Source organism: Moschus berezovskii, chromosome 2, assembly GCF_049115385.1.
Source record: "Moschus berezovskii isolate FMDL1 chromosome 2, NW_MosBer_1.0, whole genome shotgun sequence".
Lineage (NCBI taxonomy): Eukaryota > Metazoa > Chordata > Mammalia > Artiodactyla > Moschidae > Moschus > Moschus berezovskii.
Window position 1 is genome coordinate 60,233,306 of NC_142461.1, and position 21,650 is coordinate 60,254,955.

At 38.8% G+C, this 21,650-nt stretch overlaps 1 protein-coding gene across 2 annotated transcripts in view; it reads right to left on the bottom strand.

Moving 5' to 3' along the window:
* CNTNAP5 (contactin associated protein family member 5) overlaps positions 1-21,650 on the bottom strand; it is a 1,080,786-nt gene that overhangs the window by 346,310 nt on the left and 712,826 nt on the right. For both annotated transcript variants that reach the window (XM_055397661.2, XM_088842198.1), the window contains exon 12: positions 5,123-5,242. In XM_055397661.2, the coding sequence (XP_055253636.2) occupies positions 5,123-5,242 (120 nt within the window). The remainder of the gene's footprint in view (positions 1-5,122; positions 5,243-21,650) is intronic.

Sequence of the window (21,650 nt, forward strand, 5' to 3'; positions counted from 1 at the left end):
AAAGGAAACTGAAATGATGCTGTTACGTGCTGAATTGTGTCCCCAAAAATGATCTCTTGAATATCTAATCCTCTGTACCTCTGAAAATGCAAAGCTTTAATGAGAAATAGATTCTTCACAAGGGTAATCAAATTAAGATAATATCATACTCCGTTAGGTTGGACCCTAATCCAACATGACTGGTGTCCCTATAAGAAGAGAAGAAACAGATGCACAGATGAATAAAAGGAAATGGTCAAATGTGATGTGGTGGTCACATGGAACCAGGGAGACAGTCTTCACGAGGCAGAGACAGGGGCTGCTGCTAGGAGCCCAGAAGTGCCCACGGGTCAGGCAAACTGCCAGATGCTGAGAAGAGGCGAGGAAGGACTGAGTCTCCCCAAAGGCATAAGAAGGGATGGGCTCTGCTAGCACCTAGGTTTTGTTCTTCTACCCTTGAGAACTGTGAGACAACATACTCCTGGGGTTGTTATAGCCATCAGTCTGTGAAATGTTGTTAGAGCAGCACAGAGACACTGAGGCAGATACACTGTGCATCCTTTGCAGTTTGCACATGCAGTGCCTGAAATGTACAAATTTAAATTGAGCTAAAATGAATTGTACATCATTTACAGATAAGCTAAAAGCAGGGCAAACATGTATTCCTGAAGAAACATACTCTGTCTTTCTGATCTATAACTTCACTCAGTCCTCCATCTAAACACTGGGACTTCCATCTCTCCCACCCCCTAGTCCTGTGGTGAAAATTAAAAGTGAAAGTGAAGTCCTGTCTGACTCTTTTCGACCACATGGACTATAGCCTACTAGGCTCCTCCATCCACGGGATTTTCCAGGCAAGAGTACTGGAGTGGGTTGCCATTTCCTTCTCCAAGGGATCTTCCCAACCCAGGGATTGAACCTGGATCTCCCGCATTGTAGGCAGACACTTTACCGTCTGAGCCACACAGGGAAGCCCAGTCCTGTGGTTAAGAGACTTAGAATGTAGCCCTGTCAAAATCTGTAGAAGCCTACGTTCAGTCCACCCTACAGATCAGCCTAATCACACCCTTAGTTTCTCCTATAATTTTCCCTACCATCCCAGGCAGAGATCACACTGCTTCCACCAAAAGGGGTACTTGGGGACCTCATCTCCACAAGATTACCCTGTGGTAGGTGAGATGCTGTTAAGTCACTTCAGTCAGGCCTGACTCTTTGCACACCTATGGACCACAGCCCACCAGGCTCCTCTGTCCATGGAATTCTCCAGGCAAGAATAATGAAGTAGGTTGCTATGCCCTCCTCCAGGGGATCTTCCCAACCCAGAGACTGAACCCATGTCTCTTAAGTCTCCTCATTGCAGGTTCTTTACCACTACAGACTTAAATTTCCCAGGAGGGGTAAAGTGCCACCTCATCTGTACAAATGGATAGCATACACTATAAAGAGACACATTGTAGCTGGGATTCAGATTTATGGTTTTCCATAGATAAAACCTGTTCATCACACTCAAGACATCCATTTATAAGCGACTTTACTTTCACTTTTCACTTTCCACTTTCACACATTGGAGAAGGAAATGGCAACCCACTCCAGTGTTCTTGCCTGGAGAATCCCAGGGACAGGGGAGCCTGGTGGGCTTCCGTCTATAGGGTCACACAGAGTCGGACACGACTGAAGTGACTTAGCAGCAGCAGCAGCAGACTTAGGAGAAACTTTTATTTTTCCCTTTCTTTTGAACCTTCAAATGATCTCTCTGAGCCACCAGGGAACCCCCTACCCACCCACCCAATGATCTCTCAGGGAGTTCTAAATGAGGAAGACCTGTGGGACCACTTGGCTCCAGATCCTTATTTTGGAAATGCACAGTCAGGCCAAAGCACTCAGCCAACTGGCACAAGGAAGAGAAGAGAGAGAACCCAGGTTCCCTGCCTCCCAGCATTGTTTATACTCTCTGTGTTATGACCTCAGGAATGCCTCTGAAAAGTGTGGAAACCAGTAGCTTTGTGCTTTTAAAAACCGTAGTGAACATGTGTTCCCTACCCTGTTCACTCGGGACGTGTACACCCATGGTTGATTCATGACAATGTATGGCAAAAACCACTACAATACTGTAATTAGCCTCCAACTAAAATAAATCAATTAATTTAAAAAAAACGGAGTGAAACACAGAGCACGTCTTCTCTGACCATTTCCACCTTCCCTCTCCTCCACCCCTCACTCCCTCCCTCCCTTGTGCATCCCTCTCTTCCTTGAAGCACTTTGTCACACTTATCCTGTGTCATAAGTCAGTCTCATTTAAGAGCACAACATTCATAAACAAAAAAAAAAATGTACTTGATTACCATTATAGCATGCATTAAAAGATTTTTTCAGTTATATATGAGAATTACATAATTCAGCATACATGGAAGTTGGCTTTTATTTCTACAAGTATCCTTAGGAAAACAAAAACCAAACCAAACACCTATATATTTGCAATTGATGTGACCAAAAAGCACATTTCAAAGAATTCTTCAATCATGCACAAAACAGCCTATCAATTTTGGGACATAACATAACTCAGAAGCCTTGATGCCTTTAGCGTCACATCAGCAAAACAGCAAACTTTAATATAAGTAAACATTCATCTTTAGCCACCCATGAACAAATATCAAACATAAATCCTGACAGAAGTCTATCCAAAGAGGGGCAGAGCATTTCATGTAAATGAGACACATGAATCAGTCATATATGGTGTCTTATTATATTTATATTATTTGGGGGAGTTAAATTTGTCAAGCTATATTCAACGTTTATACATACTTTAATAAAAATAGGATTAGTCTGTGCTTGTCTATTAAATTCATAATAGAATATATATATATATCTAAAAACATAAACATGCATAGAAAAACACACATATACATTTATAGCAAAAAAGTTCCAAGGAAAATCTAATAATATCAATAGCAATCTCTGGATTGTGGTTTATACATGACCTTATATTTCTTCACACTTTTTTTTCCCTTAAATTTTCTGTAATTAGCATTGGCCACCTCATGCAACAAGTTGACTCACTGGAAAAGACTCTGATGCTAGGAAAGGTTGGGGGCGGGAGGAGAAGGGGACGACAGAGAATGAGATGGCTGGATGGCATCACCGACTCTGTGGACATGAGTTTGAGTGAACTCCGGGAGTTGATGATGGACAGGGAGGCCTGGCGTGCTGTGATTCATGTGGTCGCAAAGAGTCAGACACGACTGAGTGACTGAACTGAACTGAACTTTTATTACAAAAATAAAAACAGGGTTTCAAGCAAAACAAAAGCAATACAAAGTATCCAATTAATGTTTCAGTAATATAGATTATTGGTGCACCAGAAGGTTTTGCTTGCTTCCTGAGTCTTGACTATTAGTTTCAGGATTTATTGTCTAGCAGGTCATGAAATTCTCACATGCTCTTTCCTTCTATGCAATATATAGAGAGTTAAAAGTATCTACCCCAGATTTTTGTTGCAAAGAATTAAAGACATGATAACTGCAAACTCTCAGTTCAGCTCCCAAAGATGGCAGGAACTGAGTAATTCATGCCGTGACCAAAAATCTTATTATATGTCACACCCATCATTCATCAGACACTGATCTCTTTTGCCTCATTCTGTAACCAAATCACTTCCTCCATTTTTTCAAATTGTGGACTGGGGACAAATTACATCAGAATCACTTGAAAAGCTCAGTAAAATGCATTTACTGAATTTAGAATTTCTGACTCTGGGAAGTCTATTTTTAACATTATTCCCCAGAGATTCATATGTTAATTAAATTTGGAAAATAACCAAGATCTACTGAGAAGTCTACTTCTTGACCAGGTTGTTGAACATTACAGGCTGGCATAACCATGAAAAGAAAACAGTAACACAGTTTCTAATTATGTTATAGGGCTATTGAGAAGCAGCTAGCATACATTTTGGAGAAATGAAGTATTATGGAAATGGAATGAAATGACACACAATTCCATGTAACTAGCATTTTCTGCAGAAAAAGTGTGGTCCTTTGTATTCAGATGGGTAAATTATTGCTAAATGCCCTTCATCACTGTTTTGGCAATGGTTTGTTTACATTTCTACCTGTAATATTGCATGCTATTTTTCCTGATTTTATTGCCTATGAATGACAATGACTATGTCTTATTTCTCTGAATATCCTGGGTCCCCAGGACAGTGTTTGGCTATGGAAAGAGCTCAACAGATGTGATGCGGTCACCCAGTTGCAATAGAGCCTGGGGCCTAAGGACTCAAAGAGGCTTGATAGATAGACTCCTACTTTTCAGCTTCATTATATGATTCTGCTGGCATCTTCAAAGGCCAGTGCTCAAAACAAACAAACCAAAAATGTGTATGTGGTGATTAACAATATTCACAACAGAGTACTCATATTGCTATATTTTTAAATAACTATTACATCAGGTTGTGATGTGGAACTGTTTTTGTTTAAAGAATAAATTAGCAATCACATGCTGTTTCCATATAGTAATTGGCTCTTAATATGTCCTTAGACTATTTTTAGAAAGCAGTTACAAGATGTTATGAGATTACCAGGGAAAACAGAATTATCCTAGGTTTTGATTAGGCATCTGCAGGATAACTGGTCAGTTGCACTAATACAGATAATTTTGTTTAATCTCCCCAACTCTGAGAGGTAGAAACTACTATTTTCTCTTCACTGATGTAGCTCAGGGAGAAACTCAGAGTCACACAGTCCTCAGGGAAAGACCTGAATCCAGCTTTCCCACTTCCTGAGTCAGGGTTTCCTACTGATTTTGGTTTTTGTCTTTCTTGTTTATTGGGTTATTTTCCTTTCCTTTTTGTTTTGACTTTTAAGAGAGAAATGACCTTGGTCAGCTCTGCAAAATATGCTTGGTAATTAATCCTTGGTTCAGTGGAACCTTGTCAAGACCATTATCACATTCTCTTCTCTCATGAAAATAAAATAGCTGCTAACTCCTATTATTGACCTAAATACAATCTCCCCTCTGAAGTTGGCCTTTAATTTTTTATTTATACAAGTGTTCCCTTCCAGTGGGTTTTCCTTTTTTTTTTTTTTTTTTTTTGCTGTGTACCATCACATAGCGACATGAAGCATGAGTGGGAATTTTACACCCTTACCTGTGATGTTGCAGTACACTTGGAAAGGTCCCAGGGGCCCGCTGCCATCTGAGTCGATGTAGAAGAAACCAGCTGTGTTGCCTTGGTGCCTGTACACCTCGCAGGATTGCTCATAGAGGGCTGGAAAGACATAAAGGCAGCAGAGAGGAAACTTTGCTTGGCTCTGCATGTCACTTTGGAGAATCAGTAACTCTTACTTATTGTATTGACCTCCAATTGTGATTTTTTTCCCTTTTCCTATAATCTTATTTCCCTCTAAGCCTTCACAAACCAGTACCCCAATGTTTGATGGAACTGTCTCCTGCATTCATTCTATTACCCATTCTTCTCAACAGCTCCTAGGATACAGTCTCTAAAAAATCTCCCCTTTCCTATTATACAGCCCTTCCCTATGCTGATGTACTTGTCCTTCACCTACACTCACACAGGTGAAGCTAGGGCATCATACACTATTCTGTCTCCTGCAATGGTTACAGAATCTAAACACAGTTTGTGGCTGTGTTTCATCATCAAATGCTGTCACATTCACAATGGAAGACAAAAAATTAAAAATGTACAAATAATAGATTCTAGAGAGGTTGTGGATAAAAAGGAGTTCTATGACACTGTTGATGGGAATATAAAAGACTTCCCTGGTGGCTCCTGGAGTCTCCTTCCAGCCTGCAATGCAGGAGACTCAGGGTCTATCCCCAGGATGGGAAGATCCCCTGGAGAAGGGAATGGCTACCCACCCCAATATTCTTGCCTAGAGCATCCTACGGACAGAGGAGCGTGGTGGGTTATAGTCCATAGGATCACAAAGAGTCAGAGAAGACTGAGGAACTAAAACTTTCACTTTCTTGAAAGAGAACAGCATGGAGGTTCCATAGAAAACTAAATATATGCTCTAAAAATAGAGCTACCATAAGATCCAGAAATCCACTAATAAAGTAAAATAACATTATCTTATCTCTGTATACCCAGAGCTCAGAACAATAACTATCACCCAATAGGTGCCTGTAGGGAAAGAGGAAATTAGCCAAGATGGCACGGCCAGGCTCTGTTGCCCCATGGCTTCTCGCCCTTGCCCCACATTTTGTAAATAATGATTATGTAAAAGCTGAGATCACTTACAGCACTACACATGCGCATCAGGAGGTACTCACTTGGTCATGGGTGGCTGTATATGCTAAGCCTGTATGAGCTTCACCATAAAAGCTCTGAACTCTGCCACATTGAGACTACGTTGGAGTGACACAATGGTTATAAGAAGTTATGCTATGGTTCCATTATAGCTACATTATGGTTAGGTTATGGCTGCTGCTACAGGTGCTGTGTCATCTAGGAGAGAGGCTGTGTTATGACTGCCATGCCAGCCAAGAGAGAATAAATGTGTCTACAGTTCCTGACTCCTGGAGTCTCCTTCCAGCCTCTTAGCTCACACCTTGCCTATCCTGGACTCAACGAACAGTGCTAACAGTATGAACAGCAAGACAATTGGCATCACAAACAGGATCATCAAAGATACAGTGCCCAATAAAGTTTTATTCAGTTTGACTTAAGAAGCATTTACTGAGTCCTTCATATATGTCAACACAGTGGCAGCCACTGAGTAACAGACCAAGGATAAGGCAAAGTGTCTGTGCCTTGGGAGGTTACAACCTGGTTACAGCCACAAAGACCCTTATGTGCTCAGAGAGAGGCAGACATGGCTGTCCTGAGATGGGACACTTTGAGCAATCTGCAGGTAAAAGAAATTTATAAATATCACTACACCAACAAGAATGAAACTGGTAGGGTGGAAAGCAGGCACCTGCTGTCTCATGCATGAGGAAATAGAATGTCACTGGATGCTTGAAACAAAATAACATAGCTCAGAGCAGTAGGAACGCATCCAATTATGTCATCCTCCATGCTTAAAACACTTCAGTGACTCCTAACAACTTTAAAGGTAGAGCAACAACTTCTCACCTTACACAACGTGCCCCTGTGACTAATGCCCCATCCCAGGAACACGAAGCTGCAGTTTGTCACGATCAAGTGTGAGGGCTGCCTCTAATAATTCATTACCAATAAAGTTCTAAAGCTTCAGAGGCTTTGACTTTGTATAAATTAGAGTGATTTCAAGGTGATCCTTGCTCTCATGTAATTCTCCCTTGCAGTCACGTACTGTTTCTAAAGCTGGGGGACGATGGGAAGATGAAAGCTTGCACCCTACATACTAAGCATGACATATAGTTTATTTCTATTGGCTTAAACTGATAACACACCAGGGTGTGTGTCACACATATGAAAATATGCACAGTAACCTCTAAAATAACTCACTTAATCAGCACTTCTTGAAATCCATACCCTCCCCACGAGTATAGGCTGGAATTACCAATTTGCTTCTAACCAAATATGATGTCATTTTCAAGACCAGATTGTAAGAAGACAAGTAGTTTCCATCTTGGGTGTTTCTGGAGTACAAGCTTTCAGAGATGCCAACTGCTAGGTCCTGAAGAAGCCCTTTGAAGGGATCCACAGGATGAGTCTGGGAGCTTCTGAGGCATGCTGTATACGTGAGATCCAAAGATCTCTGAGTTAAACACCGGTGTGACAACAGTCCCTTAAGACTGAACCAGGACTACTCAGCTAAGTAGCTCAAGGACCCAGAGAAAATATGAAGTGATAATGTCCATTGACTCCAGTTTTGCTACAATTCATTGTGCAACAATAGATAGCTAACAAACCCTCAATGCATTAATTAATGTGGTTATAGGGATAAAATGAGTTCATGTCATATAACTGTACTAAGGATTCAGAGTAATCCACATACAACGCTTAGCATAGTACATGGCACATAGGAAGAACTTGATAAATATAAACTATCATTATTATCATTATTAAGTTATTTCATGCTATGTTTCCTCTTCTTTTGTTGGTCAATTTTCTGCTTACTTGATTTTTTTCCCACTTTTTGTCATGAATCAATTAGGGCCTATCAAGAAAAACCAATAGGCCCTACCTCCCTTCTGTGCATAGGCTATGCCAATTATTTCTTAGTTTATTATTTGGTTATTAAATACTTTATCTCTCAATTGCATGTCCATATTACTACTTATAATATATTTATAGGTTATCTATTTGCTTATCAATGGGAAAGATGAGATTTTGTCTTTTTCATCACCTCTTTCCATAGGCAAAGAATTTCCTGTTTCCCTATACTTCCAATATAGGAGGATTGCAATTTTAGTTAGATCAATCATCATTGTTTATGGTAAAACAACAATATACATGATATCCACAAATAGCAAGCATAATAGTGTGGTTGTTTCCTTTCCTGACCAAAATTTGCCTTTTCTTGAAATTAATAATTGTCTCATTATCTCTGTCATAGGCCTTATTTTTAGCTATACATATAACACAAATTTAACTCCAGACTTACTAACAACTCTCCAAAATACTTTCCAAAATATTCAGGTAATTACTACTTTAAATGGATACCTTGGAGAAAGAAAAGGGGAGAGTAGACAGCCAAAAAGCTAGGCCTTTCTGAATACATCATATTTTAAAACTTGAAACAATATATTTTAAATAACTAAAAAACAAAATTAAACATTTTATTAGAAAATTTGCAATTCCTAAATATTGAAAGGAAATAAAAATAATTTATAAATTATTTCAAGTGATATTTAGATTCAGTGTTTTATTTTTTACTTTCTATGACCCAAAAAAGTCAAATACGCACTAAGGGCACAGGGAGTAAAAACAAAATAAACTTGATATCACAATCTGTTTCAATAATAATCAGTATTTGGTAATCTTGTCTTGTCTCTAGCACCTGTATTATCATTTACCCATTGCTAGATAACAAACCACTACAAAATTGTCTTAAGACAATAATCATTTCATGATTCTGTCCTTGATAATCGAGGCTGGGGAGTACTTGGCCAAGCTTGGATGGTCTTTATAGGGCTGCCCAATTATCTGAAGTCAGTGCAGAGTCAGAGGAACTTGTTGATCACAAGCTGGTATACTCTCCCCTTAACATCTCTTCAAAGTCAGCAGGCACATTTCTGTAGTAAAGACTCCAAAAACAACAAGAGAGCAAGTGTTTATCAGGCCCCTGATTGAATGATGTTTGCCAATACCCCTTTGACCAAAGCAAGTCACTTAGCCAATATAATCCAAACAAAGGATCCAGGACCTGAAAAGAAATGGAGCTACAGGACAGACATGCACTGTGTCACTGACCTCATAGAGCAGGTCACACTGCAGTGTGATATGAATGTAAAAGAAACATCTTACTAATAAGGCACCAAGGTTGAGGGTTCATTTCCAACCTTAGTTACCCTACAATTCCTAATGCACAGTCTCCTTAAACTTTGGTTCAGTTACTGGGAGGTCTGGTAACAAACATTTCTATTCACAGATACTGTAAATGAGTTCAAAAACATAAGGTGAAAGACATACCAGCTAGTAAGCAGTTGTTATATCATTCCTTAATTTATTAGTGGGAACACTTGACACAAATAAATTATTAGCCATCAACTAGTTGGTTTCTCTAAACTATAAGATTGCATGGGAAAAACAAGATAAATACTTTATGTTATCCCTTTAATTCATCAGTTTCAAAATACTGAAGTGCTTCCTAGTATCCTCCAAAAATGACCAGTTAGAATATTTTTAGTTTTATTATGAACTCATGGATTTAAACATGTTTGAAGTTAAAACAATAATATAACTACAAGTAAACAGTAGAGTTTTTCTAATGGTTCTGACCATAAAGAATCTGCATGCAATTCAAGAGACCTGGGTTCAATCCCTGGGTTGAGAAGATCCCCTGGAGAAAGGAATGGCTACCCACTCCAACATTCTTGCCTGGGGAATTCCAAGGACAGAAGAGCCTGGTGGACTACAGTCCATGGTGTTGCAAAGGGTCTGACATGACTGAGTGACTAACAATTTCACTATCAAACAGAGGGTATAACTATCATAAAAGACTAAACATAATAAAAATCTTAAAATATATTGACTAGCCTTATCATTGATTAATACTGCTAAGGATTTATTAAACTGTTATGTATATCAAGAAAAAGCTAATAACTAATTATGCTACTGACAACAGACTAAATCTTTTAATGTAAAAGAAGAAATATAAAATGCAAAAAATACATAAAATTCTGCAGTGGCAATTTGAGTTGGTAATATCACTATAAACTCATAATTTTTAACAATATATTGAAAATATAAGTGAAACTACTAGAAACAATCTAGTGACTATGGTCTCTAAGTACAGTTTTTCACTAAAAGGAAGAAGGGTTTTATAGAGTCCTTGTTTGTATCAGGATGAAATTAGAATGCCTTGCATTTCCTGAAAATAAGCAAGAAAGCTATTAAAAGTTGGAGTTATGTCAAATATGGCATAGGAAACAATGTGATGAAATAATTTGAGAATGAAAAAGAATAATCACTTTGCATATATTTAAATATACAAAATCTATTAGCTCACTGTTTATCTACCATCTATCTACCGATACTTATATCCATTAGTTACTCTCTGCTGCTGCTGCTGCTGCTGCTGCTAAGTCACTTCAGTCGTGTCCGACTCTGTGTGACCCCATAGACTGCAGCCCATCAGGCTCCCTCGTCCCTGGGATTCTCCAGGCAAGAACACTGGAGTGGGTTTCCATTTCCTTCTCCAATGTGTGAAAGTGAAAAGGGAAAGTGAAGTCGCTCAGTCATGTCTGACTCGTAGCGACCCCATGGACTGCAGCCTACCAGGCTCCTCCATCCATGGGATTTTCTAGGCAAGAGTACTGGAGTGGCTTGCCATTGCCTTCTCCGAGTTACTCTCTAGGGGTTGCTAAAGAATAAAATCATATTCTGAAAACTGAAAAGAATATAGATCATATCCTGTCTTTCCTGTATGTACTGTATTTGATGGTCATCTAACAGTACATGAAAAATGTCATTAGTGAATAATCAAATCCAGAAAGTAAAAAAGCAATAATAGAATTTGAAAACCATCCTTTATAATAACCAATGAAATAAAGAATTAGAAAATGATCATCAAGAATTGCTAAATTATTAGATGAAAAGTTAATGGGATCTTTTCATCAGATGGTTTAAATTAATAATGCCCAAACTTATTGCTGATCAACCTCAACATCCCCAAAGTGATTATTAAGATACCTGTGAAGGTGAGGCAATAAGAAATACACAGGTGGAAATTCAGAAAACAGGGGATATATGTATACATAGGTGATGGACTTTGCTGTACAGCAGAAAGTAACAAAACAGAGTAAAGCAGCAATGCTCCAGTTACAAAAATTGCACAGCACTACCTAAGATAGCAAGAATCAAGACTGCCAGGAGAAACATTAACAAGCTCAGATAGTGAATGATACCACTCTAATAGCAGAAAGTAAAGAGAAACTAAACAGTCTCTCACTGACGGTGAAGGAGGTGAGTGAAAAAGCTGGCTTAGAACTCAATATCAAAAAACCTAAGACCATGGCATCTGGTCCCATCACTTCATGGCAAATAGAAGGGCAAAAGTTAGAACTAGTGACAGATTTCCTTTTCTTGGGCTCTAAGATCACTGCAAATTTCCTGGTGACTGCAGCCATGAAATTAGATGATTGATTCTTGGCAAGAAAGCTATGACAAACCTAGACAGTGTGTTAAAGAGCAAAAACATCACTTTGCTGACAAAGGTCCCTATAGTCAAATCTATGGTCTTTCCAGTAGTCATCTACATATGTGAGAGTTGGACTGCAAAGAAGGCTGAGCACCAAAGAATTGATGCTTTCAAATTGTGGTGCTGGAGAAGACTCTTGAGAGTCCCTTGGACTACAAGGAGATCAAACCAGCCAATCTTAAAGGAAATAAACCCTGAATTCTCTTTAAAAGGACTGATGCTGAAGCTGAAGCTCCAATACTTTGGCAACCAGATGGAAAGAGCAGACTCATTGGAAAAGACGCTGATGCTGGGAAAGACCGAAGGCAGAATGAGAAGAGAGTGACAGAGGATGAGATGGTTGGATGGCATCACAGTTTCAATGGCAATGAACTTGGGCAAACTCTGGGATATTGTGAGGGACAGGTAGGCTGGCATGTTGCAGTCCAGGGGGTCACAAAGAGTCAGACAGGAGACCTGGCAACTGAACAACAACTTCAGATACATTCTTGCCCAAAATCTGAAGCTAAATCTAATCAAGTCCTGATATTTAAACACTGACTTACAGTAGAAAGAAAAAAAGTGAGGTTACTCAGTCATGTCTGACTCTTTGCAACCCCGTGAACTGTTGCCTACCAGGCTCTTCCATCCATGGGATTTCCCAGGCAAGAATACTGCAGTGGGTTACCATTTCCTTCTCCAGGGGATCTTTCCAACCCAGGGATCAAACCCGGATCCCTCACACTGTAGGCAAACACTTTACCATCTGAGCCACCAGAGAATTTACAGTAAGAGAAAAAGAAATCTATAGTAAGACATAAAGGTCCTATTGTATCCAAAAGGATACAGACAGCTAAATCCAGAATCTAGGAAAATACGACTCATTTTCTTCAACAAATAAATGGCAAAGAAGAATAGGGATGCAGGAGACACATCAGTCCAACACTATCTGCAGACATCATTAGGATCTTGATTCCAACAAACAAAGAAAAAAATTAAGAGAACTAGAAATATTTAAATTGGATTTGCTATCTTGAACTATTTTTTTGATGTAGAAGCATGTTTATGTTTTAAATTTTAATTGGAGGATAACTACTTTACAATGTTACACTGATCTCTGCTGTACAACTACATAAATCAGCTATATGTATACATATATCCCCTCTCTCCTGAACTACCCTCCCACAAACCCCCATTCCGCCCCTCACAGTTGTCACAGAGGGCAGAGTTGAGCTCCCTGTGCTATACAGCAGTCTTCTACCAGCTATCATAGCCAACCAAAATTTAAAACACTTCTTGTTATATAGAAGTGTTTTTTTAATTTCATGGCTACAGTCACCATCTGCAGTGATTTTGGAGCCACAAAAATAAACTCTGTCACTGTTTCCATTGTTTCCCTATCTAACTGCCATGAAGTGATTGGACTGGATGCCATGATCTTTGTTTTTTGAACGTTGAGTTTTAAGCCAGTTTTTTCACTCTCCTCTTTCACTTTCTTCAAGAAGCTCTTTATTTCTTCTTTGCTTTCTTCCATAAGGGTCATATGTCATCTGCATATCTGAGCTTACTGATATTTCTCCCAGCAATCTTGATTCCAGTTTGTGTTTCAGCCAGTCTGGCATTTCACAGGATATACTCTGCATATAAATTAAATAAGCAGCGTGACAATATACAGCCTTGGCACATTCCTTTCCCAATTTGGAACCAGTCTGTTGTTCCCTGTCCAGTTCTCAATATTGCTTCTTGACCCGAATACAGATTTCTCAGAAGGCAGGTCAGGTGGTCTGGTATTCCCATCTCTTGATGAATTTTCCACATTTTGTTGTGATCCATAGAGTCAAAGGCTTTAGCATAGTCAATAAAGCAGAAGTAGATATTTTTCTGAAACTCTTTTGCTTTTTCAATGATCCAACAAATGTTGGCAATTTGATCTCTGGTTCCTCTGCTTTTTCTAAATCCAGCTTGAACATCTGGAAGTCCATGGTTCATGTACTGTTGAAGCCTGGCATAGAGAATTTTGAGCACGACTTTGCTAGAGTGTGAAATGAGTACAATTGTGCAGTAGTTTGACCATTCTTTGGTATTGCCTTTCTTTGGAATTGGAATGAAAGCTGAAAAGGTCCATCTAGACAAAGCTATGGTTTTTCCAGTAGTCAGGTATGGATTCACGTGGGAGTTGGAGTATAAAGAAAGCTGAGCACCGAAGAATTGATGCTTTTGAACTGTGGTGTTGGAGAAGACTCTTGAGAGTCACTTGGACTGCAAGGAGATCAAACCATTCAATCCTAAAGGAAATCAGTCCTAAATATTAATTGGAAGGACTGATGCTGAAGCTGAAACTCCAATGCTTTGGCCACCTGATGTAAAGAACTGACTCAATGGAAAAGTCCCTGATCCTGGGAAAGATTGAGGGCAGGAGGAGGCCAAGACAGAGGGTGAGATGGTTAGATGGCATCACTGACTTGATGGACATGAGTTTGAGCAGGCTCTGGGAGTTGGTGATGGACAGGAAAGCCTGGCGTGCTGCAGTCCATGGGGTTGCAAAGAGTCAGACATGACTGAGCAACTGAACTAAACAGAAGTATTTTTAATTTGGCTATGACAATTGTAGTGTTTTTATGTTTTAAAAGTAAGAATTTAATCTTTGTAAGAGATACGCTGGAGAAGGCAATGGCAAGCCACTCCAGTACCCTTGCCTAGAAAATCCCTTGGATGGAGGAGCCTGGTAGGCTGCAGTCCATGGGGTCGCTATGGGTCGGACACGACTGAGTGACTTCACTTTCACTTTTCACTTTCACACATTGGAGAAGGAAATGGCAACCCACTCCAGTGTTCTTGCCTGGAGAATCCCAGGGATGGGGGACCCTGGTGGGCTTCTGTCTATGGGGTCACACAGAGTCGGACACGACTGAAGTGACTTAGCAGCAGCAGCAGCAGAGATACATGCTTAGGGATTTGTAGTAAAATGATTATGTCGACAGTGTTTCTAAAATGCTCTAACAAAAAAATAAGGAGCTAATAGAAACCACTTTGACATTATAAAAATAAATATTGAAACAGAGGGGAGGGTACATAGGGGAAAACTAGATTATTCTTTTTGTATATGTTAGAAAATATGTCATAATAATTAAATATTTGGGCATTTCAGATATTCTGTGGATTTCAACTTCTTTGAAAAAGTATCTTCTGGATCTTTCTGATTTGTAGCAATTTGCCCTAGTATGCTTTACACCCGGTATATAGCTGTTTCCTCTGGTCATCCCCCAACTGTTGCACTAGGCATTCCCTCTTGAAACTAACTTTTTATCTCAGCATAATTCTTTTGAAATCTGTTTGAGTTATTTTTTAACCCCACAGTTTATTTATGCTTAATTTGTGAGTAGTGTTCCATGGTATAGATATCACAGTTTGTTCAACAATTAACCTATTGAAAGACATTTTCAACCTATTGAAAAAAATTCAGGTTATTTCCAGGTTTGCTTGTTTACTTGCAGCATTTTTAAATTCCCTCAAGTCTTTCCCTGCACCCTCAGAACCTCTGAGTCTTCTTTTTTGTTTTGTTTTGTTTTAATAGCAAGTAATTCTTGATATATTTCTAAAATCTCTGAAAGTATTGATTATAGGGTTTTTTTTTTAATTTTCTTCTCTCTGTGTACATTATTTCCTCCAAGGTAGCAGTGTGTGTGTATGTGTGTGTGCATTCATGTGCTTAGTTGGTCTCCTTGTTTTGTGTTTCTTTTTGGTCTCTATTTTATCAGTTATGCTAGACTTTTTCTGGAATGCCAGGTAATCTTTCGTAGACTACTTGTATTTTTAACAGTGGTCTCCAAAATACTGATTGATAGTACTAAGCAAATGTTTCTGGTTTGCTCTCCGTGGGCTTTATTGTAGGGTTAACTGGCTGGACAACTTAGTAAGAAATCATGTTAATGTCTTTAGGACTTCTCTCTTGGCATTGCTAGAGTCTACCATTTAGAGGAATATTTTGCATTAGATTTGGAATGTGGAAATGACACTGCACACACATTCGTTTTATACTTGTGAGTTCAACGTAGGGCATGAGGTGCTATTGCAGATAATACAGATTGTCACTTATCTGCTGACTTTAGTTGTAAATATGGGGCAGCCAAGTCAGCTATTACTCCAGATAGGCTATCTCCTCCTTTAGCTTTCCTAACTTCTGGCCAGGTGCACTTTAGATCTTTTACAACCACCTTGTTATTAAAGTTGAAAGTTAAGAGGTGGTAAGAGACAAGATGTTTCTGTGATCAGCTGCTGACAGGACCATTAAGAAATCAATTATGTGAAGTGTTAGAAGGAAATGAAGGCAAATACACATGTTCAATCCACCAACTCTTCCAGGAAGCACAAATATGACATCTGCTGATTGAATTGTTCTTTCTCTACCACTTGCCAGTGCATTGTGTAACAAGTACCCTATACACATTTACTGTATGACTACCAATTTTCAGTAACTCTGGCCTTTGATAAAACTAAACAAAAGAGTTATGGTTATGATCTCAAGTAATTCAGGGTCTTAAACTCATCAAAATTAATATTGATTCAGATGGAAAATTTTAACAGATACTTCTAAAAGATCAATACTTAAAAAATAAAGAGAAAAATCATTTAAAGAGTTCCCCAAGGAAAAATACAGCAGGATCCAATGTTTCCTTAAGAGAATCCTTTAAGGAGCGGATAATCCTAATGCTACTTATACTTTTCCAAAAATCTTCCAAATTTGTTATATGAAATAAGCATAAAGGTGATTCTAAAACTTGACAAAAATCACACCACAAGAAAAAAATTGCAGACTCAGTTATAAATATAGGTTTAAAAATTACAAAAATAGCAGCAAATGAAGCTCAATACAATATTTAGAAAGAACATAAAAACCAAATGGGGACCTAGTCCAAAAATGCAAGTAGGTTCAATGTTAGGAAATTTATTAGCATAGATAGAGAAATAGGTTTATCACAATAGGAAGAAAAATGATATTATCCCTCCACTCATTTAAAAGATAATTAATGTAAAAACACTTGCTAGAATTTCCCACTCAGGTCAGAAAAAGAAAAAAAGCAAGCATACTTTAGATTTTGTTAGAGTTTCAGCCATAGTAATTAGATAAGAAAAAACAACTGGAGGCATACAAACTAGAAAGGAAGAAATAATACTCTTTGTGGATTATCCAATTACATATCTAGAAACACTAAAATAATCTATGTAAAATTAGTACAAACAAAAGTTGTAAGCCATAAAATTAACATATGGAAATCAAAAACTTTTATCTATATAGGCAAACTTAGTTAAAAAATATTGACAGAGGCCAGTCCTTTATGACACTGAAGGGAAGGAAGGAAAGAATGAATGAAGGAAGAAATGAAGAAGACACAAAGGCAGGAAAGAGAAGTCAAGAAGAAAGAAAAATAGGCGAGAAGGAAGGAAGAAAGTCAGAAAGTCAGGAAAGAAGAAAGTAAGATCTCCAAGTGTAAATTTTATGAGAAACATCTAACAGCAAAATAAGAAAACTATAGTACACACCTAAAAACACAAATACACTTGAACATCCTCTTAAGATAAAATTTCTCTCATAATTTATGTATATATTTAACACAAGTCTAACCAAGAGACCATCAGGTGTTTAGTTTGTGTGCTTGTTTTATTTGTTCTAGACAAATTGATTATAACGCTCATTTGGTAGAACAAATAAGCATGTCAGTTGAGCAAGGAAAACACTGAAAAAAAGAAGTGGTGAGGTCAGTTTTACTGGCTCTGCATCAAACGTGGGTGGATAATGGATGAATGCATCGAACAAGAGAACAATGGCCAGAACAGAATATCCAAAAGAATCCAGGTGCACAGGGAAATTTAGTATATGATAAAGGAAAGTTATGACCAACCTAGATAGCATATTAAAAAGCAGAGACATTACTTTGCCAACAAAGGTCCGTCTAGTCAAGGCTATGGTTTTTCCAGTGGTCATGTATGGATGTGAGAGTTGGACTGTGAAGAAGGCTGATCACCGAAGAATTGATGCTTTTGAACTGTGGTGCTGGAGAAGACTCTTGAGAGTCCCTTGGACTGCAAGGAGATCCAACCAGTCCATTCTAAAGGAGAACAATCTTGGGTGTTCATTGGAAGGACTGATGCTAAAGCTGAGACTCCAATACTTTGGCCACCTCATGCGACGAGTTGACTCACTGGAAAAGACTCTGATGGTGGGAAGGATTGGGGGCGGGAAGAGAAGGGAACGACAGAGATGAGATGGCTGGATGGCATCACCGACTCGATGGACATGAGTTTGAGTGATCTCCGGGAGTTGGTGATGGACAGGGAGGCCTGGCGTGCTGTGACTCATGGGGTCGCAAAGAGTCGGGCACGACTGAGCGACTGAACTGAACTGAAAGGAAGGCATGACTGAAGCCATGAAATTAAAAGACACCTGCTCCTTGGAAGAAAAGCTATGACCAACCTAGAGAGCAAATTAAAAAGCAGAGACATTACTTTGCCCACAAAGGTCCATCTAGTCAAAGCTATGGTTTTTCCAGTAGTCAGGTATGGATGTGGGAGTTGAACAATAAACAAAGCTGAGAGCCGAAGAATTGATGATTTTGAACTGTGGTGTTGGAGAAGACACTTGAGAGTCCCTCGGACTGCAAGATGAAACCATCCTAAAGGAAATCAGTCCTAAATATTGATTGGAAGGACTGATGCTGAAACTGAAACTCCAATACTTTGGCCACCTGATGTGAAGAACTGACTCACTGGAAAACCCTGATTCTGGGAAAGATTGAAGGCAGGAGGAGAAGGGAACGACAGAGGATGAGATGGTTGGACAGCATCACTGACTCGATGGACATGAGTTTGATCAGGCTCTAGGAGCTGGTAATGGACAGGGAAGCCTGGCATGCTTCAGTCCATGGGGTCACTAAGAGTCGGGCACAACTGAGTGAATGAACTGACTGAAAGGAAAGCAGCACAAATCAACAGGGGAAAAGTGACTCTTTAATAAGTGGTGCTGAGAAAATTGGGAAGCTGCATAGTAAAAGATAAAACTGGTTCCACTCCACATATTGCAGACCAGGACAAAATTCCAAACAAAGAATCTAAATATTGAAAAATCAAATATATACATGTATTAGAGGAAAACTCCATGGTTAAACTTGTTTTAAAAACTGTTCTACTGTGTAAAACAATGACTGCTGTGCCCAATTTTGTTTCACTTGTCATGTTTCTCTAGTTTTTCTTTAAAATTGGGGGAAGTTACAGTTTAGTACACACAGGCAAAGTCATATCCAACTCTTTGTGACCCCATGGACTGTAGCCCACCAGGCTCCTCTGTCCATGGAATTCTCTAGGCAAGAATACTGGAGTAGGTTGCCATTCCCTTCTCCAAGGAATCTTCCCAATCCGAGGATCAAACCCAGGATCTCCTGCATTGCAAGCAGATTCTTTACTACCTGAGCCACCAAGAAAGCCCTTTCACACACAGGCAAATGAGCCACAGTGGACTCCTTAAACCTTCAGTATGCAGTAAAAACTAATAGTACAACTATAAGTTGACATTGTAATATAAAATACACAACACAAACTAGCAATCATTAGATAACTTACTTGTAATAACATAGTGGTTTGTTGGAGAATATTACCTGTAGAGTAAGAGACAGCCCTGAAACACATTGGAACATCAGATGATCTCCCTTCTTACTTCTGGCATTTATGACTGGGCACACCTTTTCTTAAAAGCAGGATGTTGTATATTAATGATATGTACATATGTTGGGTTTTTGTCTCATATATATATATATATATATATATATATTTTATTTTAGAAGAGAATATACCATAGGATAGTTTGTTTGTTTATTATATGTTAATTGATGAAACATCATGAGAGTTTCATGACTGCAGTTGTGAAACACTGCTATGGAGTGAATCCCTTCACTCTGTTGTAATAAGATTCCTTTTTCTTTTTGATCCTGAAATTATCTATGTTTATAGAAGTAATGTAGTATATTTCTACTGCCTAGCAAAGTAGTACATAGGTGATAATATCATAAAATGGAAGTAATAAAAAGTCTTTGTTTACTTTTACATTTGAGCCACACAACTGGGCTTCCCAGGTGGTGCTAGAGGTAAAGAACCCGCCTCCCAGTGCAGGAGACATAAGAGATGCAAGTTCCATCCCTGGAGGAGGGCATGGTAACCCACTTCAGTATTCCTGCCTGGAGAATCCCATGGACAGAGGAGCCTGGCGGGCTATGGTCCACAAGGTCACAAAAAGTAGGATAAGGCTGAAGGGACTTAATATGAATGTAAACTACATACTGGAGAAGGCCATGGCACCCCACTCCAGTACTCTTGCCTAGAAAATCCCATGGACAGAGGAGTCTGGTGGGCTGCAGTCCATGGAGTTGCTAAGAGTCGGACATGACTGAGCGACTTCACTTTCACTTTTCACCTTCATGCATTGGAGAAGGAAATGGCAACCCACTCCAATATTCTTGCCTGGAGAATCCCAGGGACGGGGGAGCCTGGTGGGCTGCCGTCTATGGGGTCACACAGAGTCGGACACAACTGAAGCGACTTGGCGGCAGCAGTAGCAGCAGAGGAAAACAAGAAAGAATTTCTTTACAAGTTGGAAATGGCAAAAACTTAACTAAAAATCATTCAAAATCCAAAAGCAATAAAAATAATATGGATGAACTTATTTATATAAAAAATTTTTTAAATGAAACAATTTTCAGATAGCATAAATAAATTAAAAAGACTGACAAACTGGGAAATATAATTTATATCATAAAGTATTAACATTTCTTATATACTTTAAAAATTAAGATACAAATGAAAAAGGCAACAATACATTGAAACATATGTTGAAGATAAGAACAGACAGTTCACAAGAAAATAAATGCAAATAAACCTAAAAAAGGGGAAAATATACCTGACATTGCTCACAATAGGATAAATGCTAATCAAAACTTGTCATTTTTCACATATCAAGTTAGCAGTAACCCAAAAGATCAAGAATACATTCCAGTATGTGGGGGAAAACACACTCCAATATATGAGTAAGGGCCATAAAAATTGTGTAAATGCTAAGTGTGAAATTTAGCATTATCTAGCAAAATTATATGGGATTTACACTTTGACCTAGAAATCTCACTTTGGTTCAAGTATCACTGGCCATGGAACTTCCCTGGTGGTCCAGTGGCTAAGATTCCATGCTCCCAATGCAGGGAGCCCCAGATTAATCCTCCTGTGCCAAATCTAAGATGTGGCAATATATATATATATATAAAACACTGCTCTTTCTTCACATTTTTTAATGTATTATAGACTGAACGTTTGAGGATTTCTTGAATTCATATATTGAAGCCCTATCCTGTCAATGTGATGATATTGGGAATTAGGGCCTCTGGGAGAAGTAATTAGGTCTATGTGATATCATAAGGGTAGAGCCATCACAATATGATTAGTACCCTTATAAGAACAAGAAGAGAGACAGGAGAGCTTTCTTTCTCTGACAACATACAGTGAGCAGGAGGCTATTCACAAGTCAGAGGAGAGCTATCATTAGGAACCAAACAAGCTAGCACCTTGATCCTGGACTTTCCAACTTCCAGAACTGTGAGAAATAAATGTCTGCTATTCAGGTCACCCATTCTATGGCACTTTGCCATAGGAGGCAGAGCTGACTAAGACAAAATGCATTCATAAAGATATTTTTACACCATCTATACCAGCAAAATGAGAGAACCATCTGAAATGTCCCTATACTGGGGACTAAACTGTGGTATATCCATACCATAGAATATAGGTGGGCTTGAAAATGAATGGAGCTTTGCATATAATCCTACAACGTGAGCTCCAGAATATACAGTT